Source organism: Myotis nattereri (assembly GCF_964212035.1).
Source record: "Myotis nattereri genome assembly, chromosome: 1".
NCBI classification, from domain to species: Eukaryota; Metazoa; Chordata; class Mammalia; order Chiroptera; family Vespertilionidae; genus Myotis; species Myotis nattereri.
The window spans coordinates 78,052,178-78,075,951 of NC_138075.1; the positions used below are offsets into that span (position 1 = coordinate 78,052,178).

The window sequence follows — 23,774 nt, forward strand, 5'->3', positions numbered from 1 at the left end:
CAAGTGATGACACACCCGGCCGTTGCCCTCAAGGCCCTAACAGTATCTTTCTGTCAAGGAATGACTACAATTTATAGTAATACTGACCTCATCACAGCCACTGGACAAACATGTACTATCCTTCCTTACTTTTCTTTTTTAAATATATTTTTATTGATCTTTAGAGAGAGGAACGAAGAGGGATACAAAGATAGAAACATCGATGAGAGAGAAGTCATCGGTTGGCTACCTCCTGCATGGCCCCCACACTGAGGATTGAGCCTGCAACCCAGGCCTGTGCCCTGACTGGAAATCAACCAGCTCTTGTTTCCTGGGTCAACACTCAACTGTTGAGCCACACCAGCTGGGCTGTCCTTACTTTTCTCTTTTTCTTTCTTTTTTTAATATATTTTTATTGATTTCAGAGAGGAATGGAGAGGGAGAGAGAGAAACATCAATGATGAGAGAGAATCATTGATCTGCTGCCTCCTGCACACCCTCCCCTGGGGATCAAGCTCGCAACCCCAAGCATATGCCCTTGACCTGAATCGAACCTGGGACCCTTCAGTCTGCAGGCTGATGCTCTATCTAGTGAGCCAGACCGGCCAGGACTGTCCTTACTTTCCTTACAGAAGAGTAGGATGGTGTTAGGCAGACAGAAGCCCCTTAATTTAATAAAAATTTGCTGACTTGAATTGCCAGTAAGAGCTCTGACATACAGAAGTAAACAGTGGTACTTGTGAATATGTAAGTATTGTATACATATGCACATAATATTGTGCATAATAACTAGTGAATACATAAGTTAAGAAACAATTGAGCTGTAAGTTAAACTTATTTCATTTCTGTAAACCCTATTTCTGCAATGTTGCTATATTTCACCTCAATCTTTAAAAGGTTAAAAAACTAAAGGAAAATGCCCTGGCCAGTGTGGCTCAGTTGGTTGGGCATCGTCTTGTACACGGAAAGGTTGCTGGTTCACATGCCTGAGTTGTGGTCCCTGGTGGCAGGTGTGCAGGAGGCAGCCAATCCATGTTCCACTCTCACATCGATGTTTCTCTCTTTCACTCCCTCTCTGTTACTCTCTCTCCAAAAATCAATTTTTAAAAATCTTTTTAAAAAATAAAATATTTTTAAAAGAAAAATATTTTGAGGTAAAGAGATTCATAACTCCAGAACCACTACTTTGACCCTCTAAGGCTCCTCCTTATGTGCTGACCCTCCCCACCAGCCTTCCCTTCGGCTGGGAGTGGTCAGTGCTGTGTTGTGTTAGCCTCCCTAGCTCTTCTGAAAATATCAATTCTTCCGATTGCACACCAAGTTCAGCCCGTCCCAGCAGCAGGGTCTCTGCTACACCCCTGTAAGCTCCATTCTATTACCCAGTCTCTCCTCCACTCTACTGGCCCGCATGTAAGCTCTGGGTGGAGGAAAGCTGGAGAAGGCGCCCAGAAACCCAGCCCTTTCTGGCAGGAGGCGCACCCTCTCTGCAGCAGAGAACCGCTGGGCAAGTTTTGCAAGGTGGTAGCTCCCCCTTGTGATGGGTAATGGTACTGCAAGTCAAGCCTGAAGAAAGACACAGAGGCAAAGCCAACCTCCCCCTCCCACCCCAGGGCCACAGACACCGCCACCTATCCCTTCCCCCTTTCCGCTTTCGGTGTATCCCCCCCCCAGACACCTGCATTTAAAGGTAGGGGGGGCACTCAAGGGAGTTGACCGGGTATGGGACAGAGGGTCTGCGGGAGGAAGTGAGGGAAACACTTTGGAACTTCAGAGCTCTCTGAGTTGTCACACTGCCCCCCTGTGGATACCTCAGCACTGATCACTCCAGGGTGCCTAGCCCATAGGCTCCTGGGTGGGGGTCCAGGTGGCTCCGTATTCCTGAACCTCAGAATGCTGTGACAGAACTCCCTCTAGGCCAAGGCAAGCAGGCTTCTGTAACTCCTCTCCTAAGGGTGGGGCATTGTTGTGGCACTTCTCTGAGGCCTGTGGAGATCATTCCCAGGCCTCTCGGGGAAGGGGGGGGGGGGGTGGCTCTAACCTGCACACATCCTCCTAAATTCATCCCCACCCTGAGGCCAGGAGAATCTTTTAATCCCATCTTCACACTTAAAAGGTTCTTACATTTTGTAGTTTAAAAAATGCCTGTAGCCGAAACCGGTTTGGCTCAGTGGATAGAGCGTCGGCCTGTGGACTGAAAGGTCCCAGGTTCGATTCCAGTCAAGGGCATGTACCTTGGTGAGATGTGCAGGAGGCAGCTGATCGATGTTTCTCTCTCATCGATGTTTCTAACTATCTCTCTCCCTTCCTCTCTGTAAAAAATCAATAAAATTTTTTTTAAAAAAAAAATGCCTGTAGGTATTCTGTGAAGATGGGATTAAAAGATTTTCCAATAATAACATCTATATTATTGCTCTGTGCTAAAAGTTTCATTTGTTAAATGTAAACATTTAAAATATACCAAGTATTTTCAAAACCACCTTAGTATTAATTTTGTAATATACCAGGGGCTCCAACAATGGACATGACTGAGGTGGCTCTCAAATCTCCAAGGGGTGTCCCCAGCCTCACATCTCATTCTCTTCCAAAGCACAAGGCAACCATATGGTAGAGTCTTCAACTCCCCCATTCCCTTCAAACATAGAGGTTTCCCCATCTTGAAAAGCTCTCTCCTGGATACTGCTGCAGTCTTGAATGATTTCCCCAATTTTCCCCTTTTCTCTCAAGCCAAGGATATCCAAAAGCTGTCTGCATTCCTTTTCCAGTCAGCTCTTTTTACTCCAATCAACATCTGTATCCCAACCCAGGATATTCAGAAATTTACTGAAACTGCTCCTTAAAAGGCCTTCCTGACCCTTTTCCTTCCCACCCCAGGACTTTTCCTTTCTTTTTTTCCCCAGCATCAGTTTATTTTTCCTAGAATTTGGATACAACAGCTGCAGCAAGACAGTGCTCAATACTATTCAAACCTCACTTTAGGTTCTTAAACCACCTCAGCATGTGTCAATGTGAATTCACATTCCAGTAAAACTGGGAAACCAAAATTCGACATACCAACAAATTTACTCAATATTGATGTAACTACAAAATTTTATATGTTAACACGTCACCTTTACAGATTTGGGCCTTGAGAAACTAGCTTACAACACAAAGTTACTCTTCGCTTACCTGTCCTAACCTATTTAGTGTTACGCCAACAGACTCCCTTTCCCATAGCTTTTATCATGAAGAGACAGGTGATTCCTCCCTTTAAGTAGGAAAAAAAACCGCACACACTCACAAAAAAGTTCCCACCCAGAAAGAAAATGTTAACAGAACTATCCAATTGTAAAGTATCAGCAGATATAATACTGGAAATAGGTCATGGGCAACTCTGAAGTCTTTTACCTAAGTAGTATAACAGAAAGTTACAGTGTTGACCAAAAGAACACACAGGTTTCTCATTAAACTTTGTTATTTTAATGGGTCTCAAAATTCTGTGACAGATTTTTGGTCATGTTGTTTCCATTAAAAAGTACTGATTTAAAAAACTAATAACTTAAAAAGTGCCACACACACAAAAGAACCAAATGGTCCACAAAACATCCTCCTTTCCTTCTGAAGGTTTTGCGATGCATTGTAATCATTAACCAGTCCTTTACTATTAAACTTAAATGGCCAATTGAGACACAGTTCTGAGACCGTTCTTCCACCACTGATTAAGATGGGGATGGCAGGTGTTGGGAATAATATTCATTTAGCTTTCTGGGCAGACCTGGTGACTTTGCCATCTCCAGCTGCCTTCTTGTCCACGGCTTTGATGACACCCACAGCAACTGTTTGTCTCATGTCATGAACAGCGAAATGGCCCAGAGGAGGGTAGTCAGAGAAGCTCTCAACACACATGGGCTTGCCCGGAATCATATCGACGATAGCAGCATCACCAGATTTCAAAAACTTAGGGCCATCTTCCAGCTTTTTCCCAGAACGACGATCAATCTCCTTCAGCTCAGCAAATTTGCAAGCAATATGAGCTGTGTGACGATCCAGCACAGGTGCATATCCAGCACTGACCTGGCCTGTGTGATAATCACCTGAGCTGTGAAGCCAGCTGCTTCCATTGGTGGATCATTTTTGCTGTCACCAGCCACACTGCCATGGCGAACATCTTTAACAGATACGGTCTTGACATTGAAGCCCACACTGTCCCCAGGAAGAGCTTCACTCAAAGCTTCATGGTTCATTTCAACAGACTTTATTTCAGTTGTAACGTTGACTGGAGCAAAGGTGACCACCATGCCGGGCTTGAGAACACCCGTCTCCACTCGGCCCACGGGGACAGTCCCAATGCCACCAATTTTGTAGACATCCTGGAGGGGCAGACGCAGGGGCTTGTCAGTTGGACGAGGTGGTGGCAGGATGCAATCCAGAGCTTCAAGCAGCGTGGTTCCACTGGCATTGCCATCTTTACGGGTGACCTTCCATCCTTTGAATCAACGCATATTAGCACTTGGCTCCGGCATGTTGTCACCATTCCAACCAGAAATTGGCACAAATGCTACTGTGTCAGGGTTGTAGCCAATTTTCTTAATGTAGGTGCTGACTTCTTTCACAATTTCCTCGTATCTTTTCTGGCTGTAGGGTGGCTCAGTGGAATCCATTTTGCTAACACCAACAATCAGCTGTTTCACACCCAGTGTGTAGGCCAGAAGGAGATACCTGTCCATTCTTGGGGATACCTGCTTCAAATTCACCAACACCAGCAGCAACAATCAGGACAGCACAGTCAGCCTGAGATGTGCCTGTAATCATGTTTTTGATGAAGTCTCTGTGCCCTGGGGCATCAGTGATGGTCACACAATACTTGCTGGTCTCGAATTTCCACAGGGAGATGTCCATGGTGATACCTCACTCCCGTTCAGCTTTCAGTTTATCCAAGACCCAGGCATACTTGAAGGAGCCCTTCCCCATCTCAGCAGCCTCCTTCTCAAATTTCTCGATGGTTCTTTTGTTGACCCCACCACATTTGTAGATCAGGTGGCCAGGAGTGGTGGACTTGCCGGAATCTACGTGTCCAATGACGACGATGTTGATGTGTTTTCCTTTCCCATCTTGGGTTTGAGTTAATGGTGGTTTTCATGATACTTGTGTTCTGGCGGCAAATCCATTGCGAAAAAGCCCCAGGCCTTTTTCTTCCTTTCACTTTCTTTATTTTTTATATAAAATTTGAAATTTTAATGGAAAAAGATAATAAATCTGAAAAGACATAGATTATGTTTGTAAACTGAAGAGCAAACATCTAAAAGAAAACAAGAAGAGAGGCTACAAATTGATAAGAAAAACATAACCCAGAAGGAGAATGCCTAAAGGATATTAGTTACTAGGCAAGTCACATGGCTAATAAACATAGGATGATCAACCTCACTGTAGTCTGGGATATGGGAATTAAAGAAAACAATCATAATTTGTTTATTTGGAGTATCAAAGAATATGAAGGCAGTAATAGCCAATGCTGGTGAGAATAATAGGAAAGTAATACTTTCAAACTTACAGGAGTGTGACCTGCTGTAATATTTTTTGAAAGAGTTACCTGAACCATTTGTTATAATGAAAACTATATCCTCCAGCCCTGGGAGGGGGCTCAGTTGGTTGGAGCATTGTCCCGTGCAAAATGTTGTGGGTTCTCTTCCCAGTTAGGGCACTTACCTAATTGTGAATAGTCAACCCGATGTTTCTATCTCTCTCTATGCCCTTCCTTTCTCTCTAAAAATCAATAAAAACATATCCTTGGGTGGAGGACTGAAAACAACAGCCCTAGCCGGTTTGGCTCAGTGGATAGAGTGTTGGCCTGAAGACTGAAGAGTCCCAGGCTGGACTCCGATTCCGGTCAAGGGCACATTCCTGGGTTTCAGACTTGATCCCCAGTAGGGGGCGTGCAGGAGACAGCCGATCAATGATTCTCACTCATCATTGATGTTTCTATCTCTCTCTCCCTCTCCCTTCCTCTCTGAAATCAATAAAAATATATTTTTTTAAAGAAAGAACTATGGGCTGTAAAAACCAGTGTGGACTGGGGTCAGTGACACAGAGGATGCTAGAGACCCAGCTGTCCCTCTTAACACATTGTATGCAGGAAACGTATTTATACGTTGTACTTATACGTTTTACATCGACTGGTAGTAGAGCACGGGACACATATTAATACGTTTTTTATAGACTAGCGGTAGAATGCAGGTAACATATAAATACGTAAACTAAAGTTATTGTAATTTTACTGAACATTGCCATTTGTGCAAAAAATTAGCAAAAATGGCCCACGCCACCTGTTAGCACACTATAAAAACTACCCGCAAACAATGTGTTAAAAAGTCGACACCACAAACTGAACTTACAAGGTCCTACTTCCTCTGAGCTCTAGCACCAGGGCGAGGCTCTGGGGAACACAGACACATAGGAGGAGAAACTAGATTGTCTGGCATTGGGGCAGGAATTCAGGGGCAACTTTCTCCCAGACAGAAGCGCTCAAAGGGAAGGATCATTGTTCCTATGCTCGGACCTCCCCGGTCACAGGGCTGACTGGCAGCCATTTCTGTTTGCTCTGCCCTGGTTATTCCCTAAGACCCCACCTCACCCAATTTACAACACCACCCAAGCTGTGTGCAGCAGCTTTTGCATATGAATGGCCTGTCCTTGCTCAGGCTAAAATCTCTCAAACAAGCTTTAGCTGGGTCAGGGAACCCCAAACTTATCAATAAAAGGCCCAAGACCCAGCACCAGCACCAGCCTGCCTTGCTTCATAGCTGGGCCTCATCTGGGTACTTTCAAACTTTATACAAAGAGGAGGAATCTGCAGGTCTCTCTGCAGCTCCTGCTAGGTGGCCCCAGGCAGTAGCTGACTTGCACCTCTCTGGAGACCCAAGAGCCAGTGTACCCAGTGGTCAGTGTCAGACAAGACCAGATTACAATTCTACCTATCCACAAGTGACACACTCACGGGCAGACTCAGTGAGCACTAAAGCCCCACTGAAGTAAGTCCTGCTCCATAAAGGTGTCTCCTGCACAGCAGCTCTCCCACTGTACTTGCAGCTGGTCCTCACAGCCAATTGGCATGGAGCTCAATTTCTCCCAGTGACACCAACAGCGATCAAGTCTCAACTACAAGACTGTGCACACAGTCCACACAGGGGCGCACATAGAGCTTCCAGCTCAGGTGACTGGGGAGGCTAAACCACTGGGCCCTATAGAACACCCACTACACAAGGCCACTCTACCAACTCAAGGAGACATAGCAGCTCTACCCAGCATATAGAAACAAACACAGGGAAGCAGCCAAAATGCAGAGACAAAGAAACATGCTACAAATGAAATAAATGGAAGAAAGCAAACTACTGGATATAGAGTTCAAAACCACAGTTATAAGGTTAGTCAAGAATCTTCTACAAAAAAAAAAAAAGAATCTTCTAGAAACCTCCAAAAAAATGGAAAAGGACCAAGAAATTATGCATACACTGACTGAAATAAAGAATATCATACAGGGATTCAACAGTATATTAGAGGAGTCTCAGAATCAAATCAACGATTTGAAATACGAGGAAGCAAAAAACACCCAACCAGAAGAGCAAAAAGAAAAAAGAATCTAAAAATATGAAGATAGTGTAAGGAGCCTCTGTGACAACTTAAAGCATACAAACATTCACATTATGGGGGTGCCAGAGTAGAGAAAGAGAGCAAGATATTGAAAACCTATTTGGCCCTAACCGGTTTGGCTCAGTGGACAGAGTATCAGCCTGCGGACTCAAGGGTCCCAGGTTCAATTCCGGTCAAGGGCATGTACCTTGGTTGCAGGCACATCCCCAGTAAGGGGTGTGCAAGAGGCAGCTGATCAATGTTTCTCTCTCATTGATGTTTCTAACTCTCTATCCCTCTCCCTTCCTTTCTGTAAAAAATCAATAAAATATATTTTTTTAAAAAAACTATTTGAAGAAATAATGACAAAAAACATCCCCTACCTGGTGAAAGAAATAGACTTAAAAGTCCAAGAAGTGCAGAGAACCCCAAATGAGAGGAACCCAAAGAGGGCCACACCAAGAGACATCATAATGAAAATGCCAAGGGCAAAAGACAAAGAGAGAATCTTAAAAGCAGCAAGAGAAAAACAGTTACCTACAAGGGAGTACCCATATGACTGTCAGCTGATTTCTCAACAGAAACTATGCAGGCCAGAGAGAGTGGCAAGAAATATTCCAAGTGATAAACAGCAAGGACCTACAACCAAGATTACTCTACTCAGCAAAGCTATCATTTAGAATTGAAGGTCAAATAAAGAGCTTCACAGACAAGAAAAGGAGTTCATCACCACCAAACCAGTATTATATGAAATGTTAAAGGATATTTTTTAAGAAGAGGATGAAGAAAAAGAAAAAGATAAAAAATATGAACAAGCCCTATCCAGTTTGGCTTAATGGATAGAGTGTTGGCCTGCGGACTGAAGGGTTCTAGGTTTGATTATGGTCAAGGGCACATGCCCGGGTTGCAGGCTCAATCCTCAGTGGGGGGTGTGCAGGAAGCAGCTGATTGATGATTCCTGCTCATCACTGATGGTTCAATTTCTCTCTCTCTCCCTTCCTCTTTCTGAAATCTATAAAAATATATTTTAAAAAAATATGTGGCCCTGACCGGTTTGGCTCAATGGATAGAGTGTCAGCCTGCGGACTCAAGGGTCCCAGGTTCGATTCCAGTCAAGGGCATGTACCTTGGTTGCGGGCACATCTCCAGTAGGGGGTGTGCAGGAGGCAGCTGATCGATGTTTCTCTCTCATCAATGTTTCTAACTCTCTATCCCTCTCCCTTCCTCTCTGTAAAAAATCAATAAAATATATTAAAAAAAATATGTGAACAACAAAATGGCAACAATTACATACCTATCAACAACTGAATCTAAAAATCAAAATAAAAGAATAAGAAATCTAATGAACAGAATAAACTGGTGAATAACATAGAATCAGAGGCATGGAAATGGAACAGACTGATGATTCACAGCTGGAAGGGGGTGGGGGGAGGCGGGAAGAGATTAAACAAAGATTTTATATGCATATATGCATTACCTATGAACACTGACAATAGGGAGGCAAAGGCCTGGGGCAGGGCAGAAACTGGGTGGAGGGGGCACTGGAGGTAAAAAAGAGGAACATCTGTAATAATCTCAACAATAAAGATTTAAAAAAAGAATTTGGAGGGACAGTGTTCAAAGGACAGTGTGATATAAATTCAGTATCTGGCATCATTGGTTTTCATAGCTTCGTGCATGTTAAACCTGGTGTGTGTTTTTTAACTAATTTTGAGTAGAGGGACACATCGATTTGTTGTTCCACTTATATGCATTTATTGTTCATTCTTTTTTTATATCCTATTAAGAGTTTATTAAGAAATTTTGTTTCACAGGCCATACAGAAATAAAAGGACTATGGACGGAGGAGAACCAAGATGGCGGCATAGGTTAACGCCGGAGTTTGCTGCTTTGAACAACTACTTCAAAAGTGAAACTAAAAGACGGAACGGACATCACCCAAAACCACTGGAAAGCTGGCTGAGTGGAAGTCCTACAACTAGGAGGAAAGAGAAACGCATACGGACACTCAGAGGAGGCGCAGTGCTGAAGTCAAATTCTGAGGTGCGGAGTGCACGGAGCGGGCTGGCGGTGGAGGGCGCGGTTGGCGTTTTCAATCGGGAGGGAGTCGCAGACTCTGAGCTCCAGATCCGGGCGAGTCTTTAGGGACCCAGACTCAAACGGGAGAAGCGCGACTGTCTGGTTTCAGTCAGAGCGAGTGCAGCTTTCTCTCCGAGCTTTGCAGCGGGTGCTGGGACTCAGAGAGGCAGAGCCCCTGGGGACAGGACTGAGAGCGGCCATAACTGCTCTCTCCGGCCCACCCTGTTGATCCTGTGCGACCCACCCCGCCCAAGCCCTGCACACAGGCATTTGCCGGATAGCCTCAGGCAAACGCCAGATTAGCACCTCCCTAGAGGACAGAAGTTCTCTCACTGCTGACACAGCTGATTCTCATAGCCACTTGGCCTGGAGGTCAAACCCTCCCTGGAATTAGCTACAACAATCAAGATTTAACTATAAGACCACGAACAAAGACCACTAGGGGGTGCACCAAGGAAGCATAACAAAATGCGGAGACAAAGAAACAGGACAAAATTGTCAATGGAAGATCTAGAGTTCAGAACCACACTTTTAAGGTCTCTCAAGAACTGTTTAGAAGCCGCCGATAAACTTAATGAGATCTACAAGAAAACTAATGAGACCCTCGATCTTATATTGGGGAACCAACTAGAAATTAAGCATACACTGACTGAAATAAAGAATATTATACAGACTCCTGACAGCAGAACAGAGGAGCGCAAGAATCAAGTCAATGATTTGAAATGCGAGGAAGCAAAAAACACCCAACCGGAAAAGCAAAATGAAAAAAGAATCCAAAAATGCGAGGATAGTGTAAGGAGCCTCTGGGACAGCTTCAGGCGTACCAACATCAGAATTATAGGGGTGCCAGAAGATGAGAGAGAGCAAGATATTGAAAATCTATTTGAAGAAATAATGACAGAAAACTTCCCTCACCTGGTGAAAGAAATGGACTTACAGGTCCAAGAAGCGCGGAGAACCCCAAACAAAAGGAATCCAAAGAGGACCACACCAAGACACATCATAATTTAAAATGCCAAGAGCAAAAGATAAAGAGAGAATCTTAAAAACAGCAAGAGAAAGAAACTCAGTTACCTACAAGGGAATACCCATACGACTGTCAGCTAATTTCTCAACAGAAACTTTGCAGGCCAGAAGGGAGTGACAAGAAATATTCAAAGTGATGAATACCAAGAACCTACAACCAAGATTACTTTACCCAGCAAAGCTATCATTCAGAATTGAAGGTCAGATAAAGAGCTTCACAGATAAGGAAAAGCTAAAGGTTCATCACCACCAAACCAGGATTATATGAAATGCTGAAAGGTATCCTTTAAGAAGAGGAAGAGGAAGAAAAAGGTAAAGATACAAATTATGAACAACAAATATGCATCTATCAACAAGTGAATCTAAGAATCAAGTGAATAAATAATCCGATGAACAGAATGAACTGGTGATTATAATAGAATCAGGGACATAGAAAGGGAATGGACTGACTATTCTTGGGGGGGAAAGGGGTGTGGGAGATGCAGGAAGAGACTGGACAAAAATCGTGCACCTATGGATGAGGACAGTGGGTGGGGAGTGAGGGCGGATGGTGGGGCGGGAACTGGGAGGAGGGGAGTTATGGGGGGAAAAAAGAGGAACAAATGTAATAATCTGAACAATAAAGATTTAATTAAAAAAAAAAAGGGGGGGGGAAAGGACTATGGACGGGCTTTCAGGAAACAAGCATGGAGCTGAGGAGGGTCAAGATAGGGCCTTGGTGGGTGCATTCCTGGGGGAGGGGGCCCTCGCATTTCTAGTGGAGGGGGCTGCATTCCTGGAAGGGACATGCCCACTGGAGTTCCTCATCCGGGGGGGGGGATCCCTATTGGCGGACCCATGGGAGGCCTCATACCAGGAGGTGGGCCCATCATGCCTGGAGGGGGTGCCCCTTGGCCCATAGGTGGGGGCCCATAGGTGGGTACTGGATTGGGGCCCCTGCAATACTAGCTGTGGCAGCAGCTGCAGCACCTGCAACAGTGCCTCTTGCTTGTGGGGTCATCACCTGTTGAGATGGTCCACCAACCCCATGAACTGGCCCAGCAAGTCCTGCAGGGGCCTGGGGCATGGAAACACCAGCTGGGATTCCTCTGCCAGCAGCCCTGCCGATCCGGGCCTCCAGCAGCTCCAGCAAGTGGCACTCAGGGCAATGCCAGTATCTTTGGGAGGAGGTCCCTCTACTGTCATTGAGACCAGGTTCTCCTCTTGAAGTAGCACCAGCCTGAGGACTCACTTCTCTTCTCTTTCAGCTTGTTTTGAGTTTTTTGGCTTGATCTTCCTGAATTCATCACAATCACATAGGATCAAATTCATATGCTTGACGAAAGCCTTGAAGGTGCCAATGAAGATACGACCATCTTGCAGGATGCACCTCATCCTGTAGTCGATGTGCTGAAGCATCTTGCTGCTCTTGCCCACAGTCATGGTGGTGGTCTGTTTCTTAATTGTTTTTTCTTTTTGGTTCTCTAATTGATATTTTCAACTCTGTCTTCTAATTCACTGATTTGATCCTCAGCTTCCCCTAATCTGCTGTGTATTCCTTCCAATGTGTTCTTTATTTGTGTTATGTCATTCTTTATCTCAGACTGTTCTTTTTTCATAGTTACTATATCTTTTTTCCTACTGCTGAGTATTTTTAACATCATTACTCTGAACTCTGTTTCAGATAAATTTCTTATCTCTGCTTCATTTCTCTCTTCTGGAGAATTCACTAGTTCTTTCCTTTGGGGGTTGTTTCTTTGTTTCCTCATTTTGGTTGTCTGTTTGGGTTTGTGACTATGTATTAGGTAGATCCTCTACACCTCTCAATCTCTAGCGCAGAACAGTGTTAAAGGCTTTTTCTGACTACTTGGATCAGGCAAAGACTCAAAGCCTCCAGAGACGGCCTCTGTCTACAGATTAATAGGATTCCAACTTGAATTGCCCCAGGCAATCGTCCTCAGGTATGGGGAGAGTTTTTCAACAGGATGATGCAGTTGCTTTTGCCTGGAGGCTAATTGTTACTTTTAATTTCTTATGTCAGTGGTTGGCAAACTGCGGCTCACAAGCCACATGCAGCTCTTTGGCCCCTTGAGTGTGGCTCTTCCACAAAATACCACATGCGGGCATGCATGTACAGTGCTATTGAAACTTAGTGCCCCATGCGCAGAAGTCGGTATTTTGTGGAAGAGCCACACTCAAGGGGCCAAAGAGCCGCATGTGGCTCGCGAGCTGCAGTTTGCTGACCACTGTCTTAAGTGGTTTCAGGGTAAGGTGTTTTCCAGTAGGGTGTGTCAACTGTCTTCCCCCCAGGCAAGGCAGATGTCTATGTGGGAAAGATATCCTCTGTGTGAGGGAGTGACTCAGCCCAGGAAACTTGGGGTATCTGCCTTCTGAGTTCTATCCCCCAAGTCCCCAGTCCTGGGTTCTGCTCTCACAGCTCCAGTCCACTTCACCCTACCTCTGCCAGAGCACAAGGTGGGTGGCCCCAAAGGGAATTTTTGTGCATTGGCCCTTTAAGAGGGTGCCTGAACTTGCAGCTGCCACCCCTGGCAGACAGCACCCCACTGCTTTTCACAGCTAGATGTTATGAGGGTACCCTCCTCAGTTTGGTGCTCTCTGCTGAGGAGCCCAGCTTCGGGATTAGGTCCCAGCGTTCTCAGTGGCACCCCCCGCCCCCCCCCCCCCGCCTGCTCCCCCGCTGAGATCCCTTTCTGGGACTTCAGTTGCCATCTGTGGGTGCCGGCCAGCCCTTTCACACCTCTGTTCCTCCTATCAGTCTCTATGCGGTGGGTCTCCACCTTTGGTCCTTGGGTATCAGGGTTCTCTCCTGTGAGTTTTCCGTTGATTATTTAGGAAGCCTTTCCGTATTTCAGTTGTAATTCCAGCTTGTTCCTGGGAGCATGTCCATGCATCATCCTCCTACTCTGCCGCCATTTTTTTTTAATTCACTCTTAAAAATGTCTAGCACAGTGTTTTGCACTTGTAAGTTAGTCTAGTAAATATTTATCGAATGAAAGTTTGTTCTACCCTGGTGCAGTTTCTTAATGATGGTGGTGGTGGTAATGATGATGATTGCTCTTAACAGCATAGATCTTGATTTTATTTTCTGAAAGTTTCTGTTTATTCAGCACCTCAGACCATGGGCTCTTTTCCTTCTTCCCCTGCCCCCAACAACTCTTCCAGTCTCACCACCATCTGTCCTGCTTCCTTTCCACATTTTTCAACCACCCACATACTGGCTCCCATGGGTACTCCCCATGGCTCTCTGGCTTTTTGCTTATTTTTTCAATCTTCACCCCAGGATATTTTTTTAATATGTCTTATTTATTTATTTTTAGAGAAAGGAAGGGCAAGGGATAGAGAGACAGAGACATTGATGAGAGAGGAACATCATCCGATAGATCAGCTGCCTCCTGCACACCCCTCTCCACCTCCCATCCCTAACTGGGGATCCAGGCTGAAACCCAGGCATGTGTCCTGACCGGGAATCTAACCAGCGACCTTTTGATTCCTGGGTTGACACTCAGCCTCTGAGCCACACCAGCCGGGCCACCCCAGGATATTTTTCCATTGATTTATAGAAAGAATGGAAGGGAGAGAGGAGGGGAAGAGAGAGAGACAGACAAAGATCCATTGGTTGCCTCCCTTACAAGCCCTGACCCTGACCGGGATGGAGCCTGCAACCAAAGTATGTGCCCTTGACTGGGAACAGGACCCGTGACCTTTAGGTCTGTGGGTCGACAGTCTAACCACTGAGCAAAACGAGCTAGTGCTGGCTTTTTAATTTAGGCATCTGACCTCTCTTTCTTTTTATTTTATTTTATTGACCTCTCTTTCCAACTAGACTGAAATCTCCTTGAAGCTAAAGTGAAGTCTTTAAGAGTTCCAGGCATATGCCAAGTATCCAGCATAGAGAACACAGGCAAGCTATCTACTAAAAGCACAATAATCACTTTTAGGACTTAAATAATTTAAATTTCCCCAACCTCTTTGCCCTTCTTCCCTTTGCTCAACATCCTGCTCCCACATTCAGGATTCTGTTTCACCCCTCATTAATCCCAAGGGCTGCAGTAGCGACCAGGGAGAGATAGGGCATGGGACCAAGGGCATGGGATCAAGTGGAAGGGCCTTTTTATGACCAACGCTATGGCTTCAGGCCTTGCTGAGGTCCCAGTTTTGAACACATCAACATTTAACTGTTTTGTATCATTTGTAAAGGGGTGAGAGTAGTAAGGACCCAAGTGTATGTTCTATCCAAAAGCAGATCACCTAGGTCCAAACCTTTGTTTCGGTATTTACTAGGTCCATGATGTTGGGCAAAAACTTAACCTTGTGTACCCGGGGTTTCCTTATGTGTAAAATGGGAGTAACGATAGTATCATACCTCACAAGATTGTTGAGAGAAATAAAAAGAGCAAACATTTGAAAAGTGCTTAGATTTGTGCCTGAAATGTGAAAAAAAAAAAGCTCAAAAGGTATTTGCTATTGGTATTGTTTATTAATACTACCAACAGTGCCACAGAACATCGGTAGCCTCAAGCCCACATAAATGAGAAATACCTCCTGTGACTAATAATAATAATATTATTACCAGGTACGGAACACTTCCTCTATGCTCACCTCGCATTATCTCCCTAAAGGATTGACAACATCCTCATGAGGGAGATGCACTATTATTATCCCCATTTTCAACCGGGTGGTTAAGTAATTTTCTCCAGATCACCAGGCCAGCAAGTGGGAAAGGCACGTTTATTCCTTTATTTACCATTTACTGAGTCCTCACGGTGTCGAAGCAGGACAGCAGCCCCGTGGGACAAAGGTAAACAGGAAGTTTCCGTTTCCAGAGAAGAGGCGGGGCGGGGGCGGGGGCGGCGAGTAAACAAATAGTCCCCGCGCCGCGCGGTAATGTCTGTAATAGAGGCGCACTCCCCGGGGCCGCGGGCCCGGACCCTCGGACGAGGCAAGTCCTCACACTGAAGGGCCCAGAGGAAAGAAGGGCGCGGCAGCTCCGGAATCAGCAGTTGTCTGTGGAGAAACGCGTCCTGAAACGAGCGTGTCACACCCAAAGGGGTAAACCAAGCCGCGTCGAGGTCCGAGCCCGAGCGCTCGGTCCGAAGCCGGTCTGACCGGCGGGGCAGGGCCGAGACGGGTTAAGGCGCGCCGGGGGCGGGGCGCGCGCCGGGGCAGAGGTGGGGCCCGGCTCGGCCCGCCCCCTGCCTCCGCCCCGGCCGCGGCTCCTCCAACCCCGGGGCGGGCTGGGGTGCCGCCCGGGCGAGGGCCGGGAGTTGGGCCGCGGCGCGTCCCCGTCCCCGTCCCCGTCCCCGTCCGCGCTCTCCCGCCTCGTCCCGCAGACCCGACGCGCGGGGGAAGGTGAGCCGCCCCCGGGCCGGCCGTGCAGGCGACGGGCCGCAAAGTTCGGCTGGAAGAGGAAGTGGCCTCCCGCTCCGGCAGGTGGCGGCCGGGCCTGGACCCCGGCGCTCGCGGCCTGCGGGGGGGCTCCGGGCGAGGGTGCGCCCGGACGGGGCCTGGAGCTGACCGCCGGGCGGCGGAGCCGGCTTCGAGCGGGAGAGGGGAGAGCGCGCGCGGCGCCCGGAAGACAACTCCGAAGTTGGCGAGAGGCACCGCCCCTGCCCCGGGCCGCCGCCCCGCCCCCAGCCCTGGCACCCCGAGCCCCGGCCGAGCGGCCCGAGCCATGGACCCCGCTCGGGGAGGCGGCCCTGCGGGGCCCGGGCGCGCGGAGCGGCGCCTCCTCCCCGCTGGGTAGGCGACGGAAGCTGCCGGACCTGTGCCCCGCCGGGCCGCTCAGGATGCCGCCCGTCACCCTCCTCTTCCTCCTCCTGGGTGAGAAACAGAAACGAAACTCCTCTCCGCCCCCGCCCCGCCCCGGGCCGTCACCCCCAGACGCTCCCGCGCCCGCCCTCCCCCGCGGACCCCCGCCCGCCGCGGCCAGCCCGAGCCCCCCGCCTCCGGCTGCCCCCGGCGCCGCCGCCCGCAGCCCTCAGCCTCCCTCGGGCCTCCCCAGACCCCCGCCCCCGCCCCTCGGGCCGAGCTGCCCGGGGTCGCCTCCCGCAGCCACCCCTGCCCCGCGCCCCTCCCCAGAAACTACCCGGAAGTCCCGGTGGCCGCTCTTCCCCCCGGAGTTGTGCAGGTGGAGCAAACTTCTGAGCGACTCCCTCTCTGCCCTTCCCCGCTCTTCCTCTAGGGGGCGCGCTGGCCCACCCAGACCGGATCCTTTTCCCAAATCCTGGTGAGTGGATGCCGCCTCGGGGGCTCGGGGCTCGGTGACAGGAGGGCAGCACCGCAGAGGGAGTCTCTCTTCCCTGCATTCTTACGGTGCCGACATAGTTTTTGAGTGGCGATTGTCCACCCTTCATTTTACAGATGGGGAAACTGAGACCCAGTGTGAACCCTCACCTGGAACTTACCTCCCATTTTGTTTTCCCCCCAGTCGCCGTGCTTGATCTCCCTAGCCAGAACGTAGTCTCCCTGAGGCTAGAGACAGTGTGTTCGGTTCCTCCTGGTCCAAGGGCTGGCACAGAGCAGACATCAGATTGTATATACTGTTGATACCTAAGGGGAAGCTGTGACGCTTGTGGGAGGAAGGGGGCCCACTGAAGACTATGATGATACCAAGCCTGGGCGGGAGGGGACGTTTGTGTGCTCCTTCTTCAAGAGCCCAGGCCCTTGGGGGCCTCGAGTCTGGGGAGGGATGGGATGGTAACAGACGCTCAGCCAGCGTCTCTGCCTCTCTCGCCAGCCTGTGAAGACCCTCCGGCAGTGCTCTTGGAAGTACAGGGCACCTTACAGAGGCCCTTGAGCCGGGACAGCCACAGCTCCCCTGCCAACTGCACCTGGCTCATCCCTGGCAGCAAGGATCAGACTGTAATGGTCAGGTGAGAAGCAGGGCAAGACCCTGTTCCTCTCCCCGGCTCCTCCCAGCTTCATCATGGGAAGGCCTTCTTTGTGGAGTTCCCATCCCTGCCAACAGGGGGAAGAGTAGAATTTGATTTGGCCTCGTCCAGCTGTTCCCAACCCTTTTTTGGCCATGTCCCACCTAAGCATCTCTAAAATCCTGATGCCCCCCCACCATGACATATAATTCTTATTACCCAAAAAGTGAGCTCCTATTCACGTGGAGGAAGCCTAAAGGCCATTCACTTGGTCTAAACAAGCTTCCAGAGAGCATGGCATCCATGAGAGAGAAAATAAACAGGACACTTGAAGTACTGAGGAAGCAATCAGTAATCATTTAATCATTGTTTAAATGGTAATAATAATATAAATTGATATGAGAAAATAGAAAATAGAGTTTCAAAACATATAATAGAGAAGTGAAATGCTTAAATATGTCACAATTTATACTTATATACTGTATCTGAGGCCCCTAGAACCATAAGAAATGCAAAAAATTCAGTTAACTTATTCTCGAATTGCCCTCCTTAAAAATCAAATTGCGCCCCACATTGGGAACCACTGGCCTCATCTGTCCTAAAAGCCTGCCTTGTTCTGAACCAGACACAGTGAATTGGATCTGGGTGGGGATGGACATCTAGCTTAGGTCCTGGTCATCTCTGAAGGTCAGCAGTCATTCTAGAAACATCCTTGGCTTTCTATATGGCTGCTCTGAGGAAGTCCTTAATCCTTGAATATCTTTGCCTAGGATTCAGAGCTAGTCCTTTAATCAGCTAGAACTTTCCTCAGCCTCCCCAGATCTCTTTGAATAATCCAGGTCTCCCAGGCTCCTCCAACCTTGGACCATGGGGTTGTGCCCATGTTAATTAAGTACCTGGCTGTTTGCTTCACACAGTTCGCTTTTCATGAATTTACCCAGAAAGGGGGAGGTGAAGGGAGAGGGCAATCTGTGGCGAGGCTTTGGAGCAGAGGGATCAAAGTGCCATGGTGATCCCAAGTCTCGCTGCCAGGCATTTGGAGGGGATGGCAAGGTCTGGCTAATCTAGCTGTGTGGTAGCTGCCAGTTACTGCTAACACTGTACTTGAGTGACAGTGCTGTAACAACTGGAAAGCAATACCCCTGTTCATATTGCAGTCTCAGAAGATAAGTCTGTTTTTCCATGGGAATCTAGGATATATCACATAATCTCAAGGTGCCACTGGCCTCTGGTAGGACTAGTGCCATTGACTACTAAGGAATTTGGCTGACTGAATTTTCACTTAGCTATTTGAATTGTGGATAAGTAGATGCTTGTGCTTTTGGGGGTAGAAAAGTCCTGGGGAGGAAGAAGCCAGCGGTAGTAATCAAGAATATCTCACAGCCCTGGACGGTGTGGCTGTTAGTTGGACCATCATCCCATATACCAGAAAGTTTGTGGGTTCTGTTCCAGGTCAGGGCACATACCCAGGTTTCGGGTTTGATCCCCAGTCATGGCTCATACAGGAGGCAAAGCAATTGATGTTTCTCTCTCACATTGATGTTTTTGTCTCTTTCTCTCTCCATTCCTGTCTCTAAAATCAATAAAGTATCCTCGGGTGAGGATTAACAAAAAAAGAATATCTCACATCCTGCTCTCTACCCCTGTAGGTTCCAAAAACTGCACTTGGCCTGTGGCTCAGAGCGCTTAATCCTGCGCTCCCCTCTCCAGCCACAGATCTCCCTGTGCGAGGCACCTGCCAGCCCTCTGCAGCTACCTGGGGGCAATGTCACCATCACCTACAGCTATGCCGGGGCCAGAGCACCCATGGGCCAGGGCTTTCTCCTCTCCTACAGCCAAGGTAGGCTGGACAGGGTGTCCCTGGGGCTGTTAACACAGGCAGTGGAAGCCCCAGGGAGGAGGGGAGGGCCCCACCAGCTCCCGCGCTTCAGAGCCCTTCTCCATGGTGCCTCTGCAGATTGGCTGATATGCCTGCAGGAAGAGTTCCAGTGCCTGAACCACCGCTGTGTGCCCTCGGCCCAGCACTGCGACGGGGTCGATAGCTGTGGAGATGGCTCGGATGAGGCAGGTTGCAGTTCAGATCCCTTCCCTGACCTGATCCCAGCCTCTGCCCCCGCCCCACCCTGCAATCACACCTTGGAAGACTTCTATGGGGTCTTCTCCTCCCCTGGATACTCACACCTGGCGTCAGTCTCCCACCCCCAGTCCTGCCTCTGGCTGCTGGACCCCCACGACGGCCGGCGCCTCGCAGTGCGCTTCACAGCCCTGGATCTGGGCTATGAAGATGCAGTGCATGTGTATGATGGCTCGGGGCCCCCTGAGACCTCCCGGCGGCTGCGCAGGCTCACCCACTTCAACAATGGCAAGGCTGTCACCGTGGAGACGCTGTCTGGCCAAGCCATTGTGGCCTACCACACAGTTCCTTGGAGCAGTGGTCGGGGCTTCAATGCCACCTACCACGTGCAGGGCTATTGCTTACCTTGGGACCAACCTTGCGGCTTAGGCTCTGGCCTGGGGGCCAGTGAGGGCCTAGGTGAGCGCTGCTACAGTGAGGCCCAGCGCTGTGACGGCTCATGGGACTGTGCCGATGGCACAGATGAGGAGAACTGCCCCAGCTGCCCACCTGGACACTATCCCTGTGGGGCTTTTGGCACCCCCAGTGCCACAGCCTGCTACCTGCCTGCTGACCGCTGTAACTACCAGACCTTCTGTGCTGACGGAGCAGATGAGAGACGTTGCCGGCACTGCCAGCCTGGCAACTTCCGATGTCGGGACGAGAAGTGCGTGTATGAGACATGGGTGTGCGACGGGCAGCCGGACTGTGCTGACGGCAGTGATGAGTGGGACTGCTCCTATGCCCTGCCCCGCAAGGTCATTACAGCTGCAGTCATTGGCAGCCTTGTGTGCGGCTTGCTGCTGGTCATTGCTCTGGGCTGCACCTGCAAGCTCTATGCCATTCGCACCCAGGAGTACAGGTCAGCTGGCGTTAGAGGGGTGGGGGCTGAGGGTGGGACGCAGCCCGCGCTGCCACGGGAGACCAGGAGGGCGCCCATGTGGGGGGTAGGTTCAGTGACCAGCCTGTGGGTTGGCTCGGGGTTATCCAGCTTGGGGAAAGAGGTTCTTCTTTGAGGAAAGAACAGGTCTATCTTCTGAAAGCCATCGCAGGGAAGGAGGGGACCTCAGATGACTTTGGGGAAAACCACGGTATAGCTCCAGTTGTCCTGTCCTGGGTGCGGAGGGAAGAGGCCTGTCCAGGTCGGGACAGGCTGCTGTAGCTGGGCCGCCTGTGACTGAGCAGCCCTCGTTCCTTCCAGCATTTTTGCCCCCCTCTCCCGAATGGAGGCTGAGATTGTGCAGCAGCAGGCACCCCCGTCTTATGGGCAGCTCATTGCCCAGGGCGCCATCCCACCTGTGGAGGACTTCCCTACAGAGAATCCTAATGATGTAAGTCACTACCCCCAACCCTAGCTCATGCTGCCCCCAGCTCCACTGTGGCCCTGCCACTGTCCCTTCCTCCTTTCAGGCTTCTGGCCCTCATCCCTCCGACTGATGTCTCCTCCTCTCCTTGCAGAACTCAGTGCTGGGCAACCTGCGTTCTCTGCTACAGATCTTGCGCCAGGATATGACTCCAGGGGGTGCCTCAGGTGCCCGCCGCCGCCAGCGGGGCCGTACTGTCCGCCGCCTGGTGCGCCGTCTCCGCCGCTGGGGCCTGCTTCCTCGAACCAACCCTCCAGCCCGAACCCCTGAAACCAGACCCCAAGTCACACCTTCGGATGCTCCCCTTGAAGCCCTAGATGGCAGCACAGGTCCAGCCCGTGAGATTGGGGCAGTAGGTGGGCAGGATGGGGAACAGGCACCACCACTGCCTGTCAAGGCTCCCCTCCCATCTGCTAGCATACCTCCAGCCCTCCCTACTGTCCTGGAGGCCCCAGGGTCACTGCCTTCAGTGCCCCTAGAACCGTCACTGCTGTCTGGAGTGGTGCAGGCCCTACGAGGCCGCCTCTTGCCCAGCCTCCGGCCGCCAGGACCAGTCCGGCCCCCAGGACCAACCCAAACCCCACCTGAACCCCACACGATAGTCCTGTCCCCAGAGGATGAAGACGATGTACTGCTGGTGCCACTGGCTGAGCCGGGAGTCTGGGTGGTTGAAGCCGAGGACGAGCCACTGCTTGCCTGAGGGGACCTGGGCTCTCCTGGGGGCTCTAGTCACTGTGACAACCACCCTTTAGAAACAGCCCAGCTTCACTCCCACTACTTCCCTCCCTGACCCTAGGTCTGAGGGGACTTGGTGAGCCTCCCTTTGCCCTGTGTAGCTGCTGTCAAGTTCGGTGTCCCTCAGGCAGAGAGAGGGCTCATGCAGAGCTCCCGCTGCACCTGGCCAGAGATCACAGTCTCTTCACCACCACCCTCTCCTCACACCACCACCATTTGGGTGGCTCCTTTTAAAGAGTAAAGTTCTTAAGAGGTCATAGGCCTGAACACTCCATCCTTACCAATCCCCCACCAAAAGTGGCCTTAAGCACCAGCATGCCAATTGGCTGGAGACCTCTAGCCCCCAAGGGGAAGATTTAGGCAGGGCCTGTGGTTTTGCCAACTGTGATCCTTCCTATAGGGCCTGGCTCAAAAAAAAAAAAAAAAAAAAAGCACAACAAATGCTTTTGTCCAATAGCTAGGTCATTGCCCAGAAGTCAAGGTTGAAAATAAAGGAATCAGAAATTTAAGATTTTTGTACATGAGCTGTGAGCCTGAGCCCTGCGTCTCTACCCATCTCAGCTTATACTCACCTCACTTTGCTCCTTCCTGTCTGTGTAGGCCTTTGCTCTCCCCTCTTCCTATTGATCTAATCACACACTCTTGATTTTTTTACCACACAGTGGGTAAGAAAATTCTAAGGATCCTAAGAACCAACCCTTTCCACCTCCACTCACCACCTGGGGCCCAACTCTACAGTGATTGACACCAGGGTGAGCACCACACCTCTATTCACTGCCAGACCAGAGCCTGGTGAGCCTGCTGGGCCCTGTAGCTGGAAAGGTTTCCATTTATGGAGTACTTGCAGAGTCAGATCACAGGAGCAGATTGTCCCTGGTAGAATATGGGAGCGGTGACTCCTGCCCTCCACCCTCTAACCCCACCAGACAATTACAGTCTGTCCTAGGCAGATGAGCTTTTAACAGGCTGCTTCAAAGCAGGCAAAGGTGAATTGAGAGAAAAATCAAACATTCAGAATGTGAAGATGCTGGCATCTACTTGGCCAAATCTAAGAGGTCTTCCTGGAAGAAGGCCCAACTAGATTAAAGAACACTGTCAGTAGTTGGAATAGAGTTGTGAATTCCAGGCATGGTGAGTTCCACCGGGTAAGCAAACTAAGCAGACTTGAGAGTGAAGGCTCTAACAAGCTGGACCCTGAACCTCAGAAAAGGTGCAGGAACGCAAGCAGTAGCCAGAGCCAAAGAGCTGGAGAGGGTGATGGAGGAGGGAATGATCTGTGAAAATGTTGGAACGCAGCCTCTGGTAAGCAAGGTGATAGAGCTGTCCCAGAGTTTGACGTGAAAATCGGGACAAAGGATTTAGAAGGAACTATGTGGGTGAGCATTATGCCCAGAGGCAGAGCTGAGGCATCCCTGGCAGAACATGCTCCCCCATCCCCAGGGAAACCCCCAGCCTCGTCCTCGCCTTTCCTGCCTGGCCTGGCCTATCCCCACCCTCTGGTGGAGGGCCCTGTTGATTATACCCTGTCAACCTTACATGCAGTGCTGATTGCATAATGTTTCCTCCTTCCCAGTGAGCAAGAGCCTAAGGAATGGCAAAAAGGGTATATGGTGCAGTCCTGGGACCCTGGCGTCTTAGCTCGGGAAAGACCCGAGTTCCTTTCACTGCAGATCCTCTCCAGAGATCTCCCTTCTTGCTTACTGTTCGTCCTTTGGGCCTTCCTTCCCCAGTGCAACAATCCCTGCGTCCCACCAGTGTCCGGCCCAGTGACACAGGGAATGTTGATTTCCCCTCCCATTCTTCCATCACCTGGTCTCTACCTTCTTCCTGCTCCTGTCTTCCCTGCAGCCATCTCAAAAACCTTCAACCTGGTATCTTCACCCCTTGTCCTACTCGAGACCTTTTTTTGTAATGAAAGTGGACAGAGATTCAAGGTAAGAGAACGCTCCCCGTGATGGAACTCCTCAGAATGCTGGAGGGAGGACTTGAAGGTAGATTCACTAGGAA

The 23,774-nt window shown here is 49.5% G+C and overlaps 1 protein-coding gene, 1 long non-coding RNA gene and 2 pseudogenes across 4 annotated transcripts in view; 1 reads left to right on the forward strand and 3 right to left on the reverse strand.

The window, feature by feature from the left end:
- LOC308528750 overlaps positions 1–10,683 on the reverse strand; it is an 852,227-nt gene extending 841,544 nt beyond the window's left edge. The window contains exon 1 of the long non-coding RNA XR_013996732.1: positions 9,424–10,683. This is a non-coding gene — a long non-coding RNA (uncharacterized lncRNA). The remainder of the gene's footprint in view (positions 1–9,423) is intronic.
- Positions 3,709–6,542, reverse strand: LOC308527961 (elongation factor 1-alpha 1-like; annotated as a pseudogene). Its single transcript has 2 exons — positions 6,512–6,542; positions 3,709–5,066 (listed from the first exon to the last, which is right to left on the reverse strand). The product of its transcript is annotated as an elongation factor 1-alpha 1-like (transcript).
- An 806-nt stretch (positions 10,684–11,489) lies between the features above and the next one.
- LOC308522319 (small nuclear ribonucleoprotein-associated protein B'-like) lies at positions 11,490–12,108 on the reverse strand (annotated as a pseudogene). Its single transcript has one exon. The product of its transcript is annotated as a small nuclear ribonucleoprotein-associated protein B'-like (transcript).
- A 3,728-nt stretch (positions 12,109–15,836) lies between these two features.
- On the forward strand, positions 15,837–22,276 carry LRP10 (LDL receptor related protein 10). The gene is made up of 7 exons (XM_081104513.1): positions 15,837–16,506; positions 16,868–16,912; positions 17,423–17,558; positions 19,205–19,395; positions 19,513–20,530; positions 20,870–20,999; positions 21,127–22,276. Exons 1-7 carry the CDS (start codon positions 16,473–16,475, stop codon positions 21,730–21,732), a joined length of 2,160 nt encoding a protein of 719 aa, XP_080960639.1. The 5' UTR covers positions 15,837–16,472; the 3' UTR covers positions 21,733–22,276.
- Positions 22,277–23,774: the final 1,498 nt, after the last annotated feature.